This window comes from Toxorhynchites rutilus, chromosome 1, assembly GCF_029784135.1.
Source record: "Toxorhynchites rutilus septentrionalis strain SRP chromosome 1, ASM2978413v1, whole genome shotgun sequence".
Classification (NCBI taxonomy): Eukaryota; Metazoa; Arthropoda; class Insecta; order Diptera; family Culicidae; genus Toxorhynchites; species Toxorhynchites rutilus.
In genome coordinates this window covers 26,793,101-26,803,138 of record NC_073744.1, presented here as the reverse complement: position 1 = coordinate 26,803,138, position 10,038 = coordinate 26,793,101, and the positions used below count along the sequence as shown (strand labels likewise).

The window sequence follows — 10,038 nt, the reverse complement described above, 5'->3', positions numbered from 1 at the left end:
TCTTCGCGAAGACACCGACTGGACAACACCGTTGCTGGGCGAGCTGGACGGCGAGGGATCAAATGGTTTTCTCAAGGCAATGAGGGTGGCGGAGTAATATGAGGAAAAAAGTAGAGTTTTCCAAGGGCTTTTTTGAAGGCTAGAGACGAAAGAACTGACGAAGTTGAAAGTCTTTCTAATTCAACAAGGAAAGGAAGGAAAGGCAAACTTTCAGTATCGTTCTAGATACGAAACAATGAACATCGCTTGTTCTTCCTTGTTTTGCCCCATCACATGTCTTCGTTTCGAACTGAGCTGAAGACGCGACAAAATTACTCACTCGCTGATGTCTCTGGCTTTGCAATCATTGCATCAAACTGACGCCATTGTATTGATGTTTTGAGCTACACAATTGTGTGGGGAATTGTCAAGCTAGGCTATCGTCAGCTCACCAAGAAAATAAATCTTCTGGAATCTTGTCAGTGATTTGGTTTGGTTACCGCATGACGGTAGGAAAACTCTCTCCATAAAGGATGACAGCTAAGCTAATCTAGGCTGGCAATATTAACAGAAAGGACTTGTGTTGAGAAGAGCGCAAAATAGAAATAAGTGTGTGTATATTTAGTTGCTTCAAGCCATCGATATATGGATATTTGTGTGCGTACGTGCGTGCTTCATAACCCGTACGTAAAAAATAGTGCATCTTCGCTACACTGAAACTCCATTTGTAATGATAAATATTAACAAGGAAGGGAGATAGCGGGAGGGAATTATTTACGCTAGGGTACTAGTAATGAATCTCTGCTGAGGAAAATATTCAGTCTTCTCCCAAGCAGTTAACATTGTTTGTTTACTGCCATCATAAAGGCTTCGTTGGTGCCTTTGATATTGCATCAATGCATAGAACTGACGCTATGGTGAAGCAGGTGTTAAGGTTGTGCAATAAAAAAACATTTCAGGGCGACCAAACGGGTAGAATGGTTATTTCAATATTTTCGTAGTATTATAAAATAATATCCGCAGCTATAAACAAGCGACTTGAATTAAACTACAGCGTAGTTCTACGTCAACAATGCGGTCGTGTCTTGAACACAACCTCCTATAATTTTCTTTTCTTAAATGATGATGCTCTCACCTCATTCCCCTACAAAGGTTTGAGTGGGACGAGTTATCTTATTGATAATACTTGAATTACTGTATTTCATTGTTACATCATATTAACCAGTGAGTACAATAAATTGAAAAAAACGGACTGGTTATTCCGCAGACATACATTACTAATCGAAAGAACAGTTTAAGCCTTTATCTAAATTATTCATTCCATGGCATGTCGAGAGAATTGCCAACCCGGGAAGACTCTAGACCAATCGGGAATTGAACCAAATGCCTACGTCAGCATTAGCCTTGAATTTACAAAGGAATTCCCGCTTCACTGGATACCCGACAAAGATCTGTTAATCATTTTCGAGACCAGACAGCTGAGCAAGTCTTATTCCAGCCGATACTTCAGGCCCATTATCCAACCTGGAGTATAAACGTGTCAACCTGAATCTGCAATGAGATCTACCACAACACAGAAAAGTCTTGATATAATGTTGAGAAGATGAATTTACAAGTATTCCGATTGAGCTATTCCTAGCTCATCCCAGGTTTCCACATTAAACCCATTTGAATACTTTTTAACGTAGGATTACGTCTTTCGGGAACATATTGGGGTACAAATTGAAAACCGAAAATCGAGCACATCGTGAAAAATGTACAATTTCAAACGCCATTTCATGATGGATTGATAAAATTTTTGCGTCAATCAATTTCGGCATCCCATAACAATTTTTTATATTGTAGAAAATAATATATGTCATGAAACTAACTATCGAACAATTGAAAAATCTCAACCCCTATCCTAACGGAAATACCCACTTATGGTTGGTCGAAATTGATGACATATGCGGCGGGTCCCTAACAGAGACATCAAAACCAAGCTGCCTGGGGGAAATCGGCATTGCAAATACATGAAAGTAGGGGGAGCTTTTGTTCCTGCCGAAATGTATTCCCTAACAGAGACATCAAAATCAAGCTGCCTGGGGGAAATCGACATTGCATATATATGCCAGTCGGGGGCATTTCTATATTGCAAGTAAGGTGAGTGATACGATTAATTCTAGCAAATGAAATTTAAATTTGAAAATTAAATGTTGGTTACTTAGTGAAATTTCATTTCAATGATCGGTCGTGTATTGTGAAAAATTTAGCACGAGTCTAAGTGTAAAATTATATACGGTAGCACTTGTGTTAAAAATGACTTGATATATGAAACGATTCATTTAAATTTTCATAAAAAAAAACCACGGTGTGTTCCTTCTCGAGAACGGGTCGTTTGGTTTAAGCTGTCTGTTTTGTTGTGTTCATTTTCACCCAAGGAATGTTTATACGGTGAGAAAAATTGGAAAAGTGAAGAAATATTAGAAAAAGTGATTTCCTATTTGCTCTACTTATAGTATTGGGTGTTGTTAGTCCAATTAAAATTTGCATTGTGTTGAATAAACACTCAAGAAGTGAAAATTATAAAATAAAATTACCTATTCCATTTCAAATATGCTTTCTCTATATTAAAGTAACATGTTTTTATTGATGAGGAAAAATGATAATTGTGTTGGGTATTGGTAATTATCTTACACAGTAGAACCTCGATTATCCGTGAGTGGATGATCCGCGGTGCGGATTATCCGCGAATGCGAGTTCCTTAGTCATTCTATGAACCTTCCCGAAATTTGTCAGTGAGTGGTAGAGTCTTGCTCTTTTGTTCCACTTTTTGTTCTCGTTCTACTTCGGTATCTTTTATCGGATACGCACCATCCAAAAAGTGTTTACCATCCTTCTGTCATCATCACTCGGTAAACACTGGTGGAGTGAACAAACAATACCCAACAACCAAACAAAACGGTCCTTTTCAGGGCCACCAAATCATTATCAAAGAGTTTAACGATGTAATTCTTAAAACATATCCAAAATCAACAGAAAGCCTAACGGAATCCTACGTCAATTATCCGGTCGTGTCTCAGACACAACCCTCCACTTTTTCAAAAAAATAATTGTTTTTTCATATGTTCTATCTCAAGTTGTCTATGTTTGCCAACGCACGCGGGCTCAAGCTATTGAAGATTTCACAAGTATTGTTTAAGTTAAGGTCTACAGGCAAAGGAAAAAAAACTAACCATCATCATTATAGCCTAAAGATAAGAAAATACAAATATCCGTTAAAACTTCGTCATCTTTTATACTAACATTAGTTATATTCAGGGTCAAAAATCTAAATCATGCTTCAAAAACTCTTTATAAATACTACGAAGGCTTGTTGCTGTCTTTGCTTCATTTGGTAATGTGTTATACAGGCGATATCCTTTTTAAAAAGGTGAGTTTTGGGTACATGACATTCGAAAGTTCATGGTTCTCAGGCCACTTGCTTGTCTTGTGTTATATCGGTGCATATCTCTTCCATACGTTATAGTGTTTTGTAAATAGTTCGGTGTCATACCGCTAATCATCTTATATATGAACGTAACAGTGCAATATTTGATACGCTATCCCACTGACATCCATTGTAGGCATTCAAGCATAAATCTTCGTGGAGTAAGTCGATCGCATCTCAATATCAAGCGCATGGCCTTGTTTTGAACAATTTGGATTCTTTTCAATTGATATTTCTCTAATTTGCGAGAAATATCACAGATGCACAATAATTGAAATGTGGATCGACCAATGCTTTGTAGATGGTGATTTTACTTTCAAAGGTCAAGAATCGATTATTTCTGCAAAGCACTCCATATTTTTGAGCTGCTTTTGAGCAGTTTGCCCATCGATAGTTATACTAAGACTATCACTGTCAAGATTGCGTGTCGATACTACCATATACTTTGTTCAACTTAAGTTTTTTTTTCATTTTAACCATTCGTCTAAGTTTTGCAGTTCACGGTTCATCTTGGCGTAGCAATCTTGCAATGTCTCAGCAACAATGAATATTACTGTGTCGTCAGCAAACAAGTTTACGTCACTGTCATTTAACACCTGTTTGATGTCATTAATATAAAGCAAGAAAAGCAGCGGCCCCAGAACACTTCCTTGAGGTACACCCAGATTCACTGTCCCTGTAAATAGTGATTTGTGTTCGCTCGTTCAGGTAACTTTCAAACCAGTTCAATACAGGTCCGGTTACATTATAATTGGAGAGCAAATTTAGTAATTTCAGTCGATCTATTGTTTCAAAAGTCCTCTTCAAGTCAATAAATACAGCCAATACTATTTTCTTCATCTCTATAGCCTGTTTTCATTTCAGGAGTAATGAATTGAGAGCCGTTTCACAAGAGTGCTTTTTCCTGAACCCCGACTGTTCCTCCACCAGAATTCCATTTTTCGTTATATGTTCCAACAGTTGGTCTTTGATAACGATTTCGAGGATCTTTTCGTATAATGGCAACATATTAACTGGTCCCCGGTCTTCTGGTTTGGCCGATTTCGGATTTTTTGGAATCGGTATGACAACAGATATCTTTCAACTATGAGGGTATTCGCCACGAAGCATCGATTCATCCATTATATATAGTAGATTTCCTTTGATTAGATCAAATGCGTCTACTAATACGGTTTTATTGATATTCTCAACACCTGCAGTTTTTCAAATCCATTACTACATTCTCAAGAGTTTCCATGTTGATAGTTTTGAAGCATCTCAATTGTGAAGACAGGCCAGGGGAAACAAAATTCGGTCTATTTGATGGAGCTAAAATACCATTGTGGATTTCTTCCACACTTGAAGTGAAAAAATTGTTGAATTTCTCTGCTGTTATATTATTTTCCTTTTTAACGTCAAACTCAATGTCGATATCCTTGCACCGCCTGGACTACACATTGCTTTGATTTTTTTCCATAGCTTTTCGGATTATGCTGAATTGTATTTATCTCATTTTGGATGAATTTATTCTTGGAATGCTTAAGTTCACGTACATAAATATTTCTCCATATTCTATACGTGCTCCAATAGTGTTTGTGCGTTTGGCTATTATTAAGTAATAATCTCTTCGTCACTTTATGTAAGCCAACGTAGAGTTATACCAGGCTCCGTTACTAATATTTCTGAGTACTGGAACGGTAGTCTGACTACCAGCAATTATCTGTTTCATTGAAGCTTCTTCCAGATTTTTTGCAACCTCATGAAGAGAGATTCGTTCTCCGATCGGAGTTATTTTGTTCTGTAGAACAGATTGCAATATTCGTTTTGCATAATTGTTCCAACACTTATATGATTTTCTTTTTTTTATTTCAGAAAAGTCAACATCAGAAAAATGGTAGACCATACCAATTGTTTCATGATCCGATAGTTTGCTATTATAAAAAATTTCAATCACACCATCGTCAAAATTCGTAAAAACTAAGTCAGTGGTCGTCGAAGATGTTCTGGTTTTTTCTAGTGTGATCACTAATTCTTTGTCTGAATCCAGCGACTTGGGTGATTGCTTTTAATTCAAAAGATTTCCTATGCTCGTCCCAATCAATGTTAAAATCACCAGTTATGACAATCCTTTTTTGTTCATACACTTGTAAATTTATATTCAAAGAATTCATTCATCTGTTACTAAACCTAAAACGAAACTAATTGCAATTGCAGGTTAGATGTCTCAGGATGAGATGGCTCAAAACCAGGTTTGAAATGTTAAAATTTGTATGAAAGTTTTTGAAATTATTAAAATATGTATTCCTGATTTGACAGTACAGAAAAACCTGTTTTTGTGCGGTTGATTTTCGTGTGATTTCTCATTTGTGTGACTGTTCAGATGCGATATTATTATTTGTGCGATTAGTTTGTGTGATTCAACACCCGATGTCGTAATAAAATCGCACAAAAGAGGAATCACGCGAAAAGGGACCGCACAATAACAGGTTTGCCTGTATAGACAAATGGTTTAGTCTAAAACTGTTCATTGTAATACAAAATAATTTTCAGAAACAATCACGTTTTTCCAAAGCTTACAAAAGCCTGTTAATCTACCATATAAAATACTTATTTGATACGGAACAAAATTATTCATCATATTCATATTAAAGTTTGTTCATTCCACATTGAAAACCTTAACCATTTTCGCCTCACTAATTGGAAGACGAACCGTCAATGCCGTCAACGCGAATTGCAATTTTGCAACAACCGACAAATTCTATCCTTTAATAAAAACGCATAATTTTTCTAAATAAAAAACACAGAACAAAAACACTAAGTATCTGAAGATAAACGACCATCATCAGCATTAATTCATTTTTTTCCGTTCCTCACTGGCTGATTCTACGCCCCCTTCAAAAAGTTTCTAATCTAAGGAGCTGTGGAGCAGATAAAAGAAGCCACTCTCCTTCTCTTCCCCCTTCAGCTGCCGCTAGATTTCACGTTCCGACGCCTTCCAATCAGCGGCAGAAAACAAACGACGCGCACACACCTCCTTCCTCACAGCGCGCTGGAAGGAAATCTACGATGCGCTCATATTTTTCCCGCCGCTTTAAAACAACTTAATGTAATACGGTGATGGTGCCGCTTTCGCCGCCCCTGCGGCTCTTAATTTCATCCCAAATTCGAATCCTGGCAATGCCCAAAAAATTGCTCCCTTTTTCTTAATTAATTTTTTGCTGCCTCCGTCTTTTGTTTTTGATTTCGCCGAATTACGGCCGGATGTTTTTCTTGTCATTATCTACTGCTTCCCAGCCGGGTCTCCCTCTCCTCCCTTCCATCACACAGACCGGTCCAGCCCACAGCCCCACCAGAGTCACGGCCAGATAGAGAGTGGAGTAATATTTCAATGAAGATTAAAATAATGGAAACAGAAGAATTTGCCTCACTTTGTCAGTCGCGGAATAATTGTCGGGCTCGGGCGCTCCGGTTGAGAAGTACCACGATTCGTGTGCTGGGACGACAAAATTAATTAGCGTATCTTCTGCGTCCAGAGTTCTATATTTTGTAAATATACCACCCGTCGTAATTCAGTCGATTAAAAAAAAATCTATCCGAACCATCATCGCCATTGTCGTTTTCCCCTTCCAACCTCCCTCGCTATCCCTATCCTCATCGTAGCCACCCCCGCCGGGTCCGCAGTTTACCTTGCCTCCGTTAGAATAAATAGCTATTATTACGATCACTTCATCACTTTCGTTCCACTTTATTATAGCCTAACTTAAGGTAATAACATTATACTAATCCAAATTTTTGATCTTTATCATTTCTGTCAGCTGAATTTTTTTTCATGGTTCACTTTTTGTCGTTTTCTTATAAAAAAAACCATAATAGTACTTTGAATGCTATTATCCCGATTTCACTTTCAATATACACTAATCGTTTTACTTCTCCGCTTTCCACTCTTTTACTCCTACTATTTACGCACGTTTAAATAGAGTAGAAAAAAATAACTATTAACTATGTTTCCCCCAAATATACTATCGAATATATAAGAGTTTTTTTTTGCTCTTTTCTTTTAAAAGCTACTCACACTACCGACAATTAGTCGGTATTTTCGTCGTCGTCGTCATTTATTGCGGCGCCGCTGGCCCGAGATCCGCGCGAGGAGATCGCAACTAAACCTCCGTTCCGTCCTCGCCCTCGTCCGCAAACAAGGGACTGGTGCTGCTCGTGTTGACCAGCGCACTGCTGCCGGTCGGTCCACTCGCAATGCTAGGCTTCTTCTTAGGCTTCGGCGGTGGCCGTGGGGGAACTTTACTCCTACTGCTGCTGCTGTTGCTGCCGTTGCTCAGGATGCTACTGTTGGGTCCGGTGGTTCTGCCGTAGATCGACTCGAGACCGCTAAGCGTTGACGTGTTTGCCGCCATCGCTTTCGCTAGCAGCGCTGATTGTCCTCCACCTGTTCCTCCTCCCGCTTCTGGAATCGATTCGTAGTTGCTGGTGCTGTTGGCTGCCGCTGCCCCCGTGGCAATCTGTCCACCGGGCGTCGCTGGAAGGGGTCGATTCTTCATACTGTACGTACTGTTGCTGCTTGGTCCAGCCTTGGCGCTTTTGTTCAGTTTGAGCGTCGAATTCCCGGAAGCCGTCGTTCGGAGGCCCAGATTGTCGTACACCGGTTCCGCCGCGGCCAGCAGTTCTCCGGTGGAGGTTGGGCTCGTGGGTGGAAGCAACTCAGCCGTGGTTGCCGTGGAGGTGACGGAAGGGGTCCAACTGGGGGTGCGAGGCTTCCTCGGAATGGTCACGTAACCTTGCTTCATCACCACCTGGGGATAGATGAGGGGCGCCGGTGTGAAGGGTGAATTTGCTCGCTGCGCTGCGATCGCTATCGTTCGGCCCGTCTTCGGGTGCTGCAGCGTGCGGAAACCGGCAGGAACTTGACCGCTGGCAGAGGCCCCCAAAATACCCGGACTGTGCTGATAGATTGGACTCGAAAGGGGCGACTTGCCGTATATTCGTCCGTCGTGGATGTTCGACATCGAGCTCTGGATCGAAGGCGACTGGGGAAAGCGAGTGGACGGGAAGGCTAGCAGATCCGGCGGCAGCGTGGCACCGTACCCATCCTCAACGTAGGCGGCCCTCGAACGCGGCGTTGTGTCCGACAGAGCAACCGAGGCGGTTTCCTCATCCTGAGTGGCTGGAAAGAAGGGTAAGCAAAAACGAAGGATTGTTCGAATTAGTATCAATATGTTCCTATATTATTTGTTTATTTGTTTAGTTCATAAAATTCAACTGACAATTGGTCGGTGTAAAGTCAGCAAATTAAAAATTAAAAGTTATTTATTATACAGCAGGAATAACGAATCGAAATTGTTATGATTGATCAATGAAAACCCCTCATAGTATAGTATGCAGTTAGAGTGGACCATGTGCTATAAACCATGGCGCTATGCTGCCGTGATCTCGCAAAGTGACGCAAGCGCCAAAATTGACATTTACGTTTTTGATATAGATCGATAAATAATACCAAATCCTTTCAAACAACGGTAAAGTTTTACAGAAATGTGGAAAAATTACCCCGTAAAAGCTTGAAAACGGTTTGACGCAAGAATCCAGTTTAAACTGGAACATTGGCCACGCTAATTACAAGGATTCCCTAATAGTGCCTTTTTTCTTCAGGCATCAAGGGACAAAGCTTCTTGACGATGTTAACTTTTCTCGCCTGCTCAATTGATTGAAGGGTAAATGTCGGATTTGGTAAACAGTCGCACTCTCCTAAATGCTTCATCGAAACGCATATTGTAACAAAACTCAAAACATCCTCGCGTAAGCTTTATCTGCTTTACATCGGATAATTTCGGACGGCATTATCTTATTTAACACGGATGGTTCCAATTGCATTCTGAACTCGAAAAAATCGGTGCTGTCCAAAATTATTACAATCGGGTTCTCAACTACGTTAACCTACTCGACGCATGCTACAAAGTCGGAAAAATGCGTGGATTCTTCTGCCTGATGCTTCCTCATGCTTCGCTCAACGGCGGCATGTTGAAGAAAATAATTGGAAATAGATTCGCGCATACATTGATGGATGAACGCCAATAGGTTGTGGAAACAGCGATTTAAATCTGCTGTTTCCACAACAAACTGGCGTAGGTGGCATAGCTTAAATAAAACAGCCTTTTTTTAAAAATCAAGCCGATGGTAATGTTTTTCCATCAACAGTACACCTTTTGTACAGATCAGATTTTCGTAATGCACGCGTATGCTGATTATACATGCAATTTTACAAAATGTCTCGTACTGAAAATGCTTCCCTCTGGCGCTTGCGTCACTTTGCGAAATTACGGCAGTATGGCTCTATATCAGCGGTGGCCAAACTTTTAGGAATTACGGGCGACTATTTGTCCAAATATTAGGCTGCGGTCTACCAACGTTTACTGTATCAAAAAAATCATTAGACAATTAATGCAGTACTAGACTATCAACCCTCCCGATCAACGCACGCATAACTCATACCTCGTATACTCGCGCACGGTGTCACAGACTGTGCGTACCTCTGTAATTTTGCTGTTGTGCATTTTTAGGCATGATTGGTATTTATTTAAAGTAAAAAAATTAAATGAAAAAAA

At 40.0% G+C, this 10,038-nt stretch overlaps 1 protein-coding gene across 6 annotated transcripts in view; it reads right to left on the bottom strand.

Moving 5' to 3' along the window:
- Positions 1-5,299: 5,299 nt before the first annotated feature.
- The window catches only part of LOC129775066 (leucine-rich repeat-containing protein 24), a 420,822-nt gene continuing 416,083 nt past the window's right edge, over positions 5,300-10,038 (bottom strand). For all 6 annotated transcript variants that reach the window (XM_055779408.1, XM_055779324.1, XM_055779499.1 and 3 more), the window contains one exon: positions 5,300-8,603. In XM_055779408.1, coding sequence (XP_055635383.1) covers positions 7,585-8,603 — 1,019 coding nt within the window. In that variant the 3' untranslated portion in view covers positions 5,300-7,584. The remainder of the gene's footprint in view (positions 8,604-10,038) is intronic.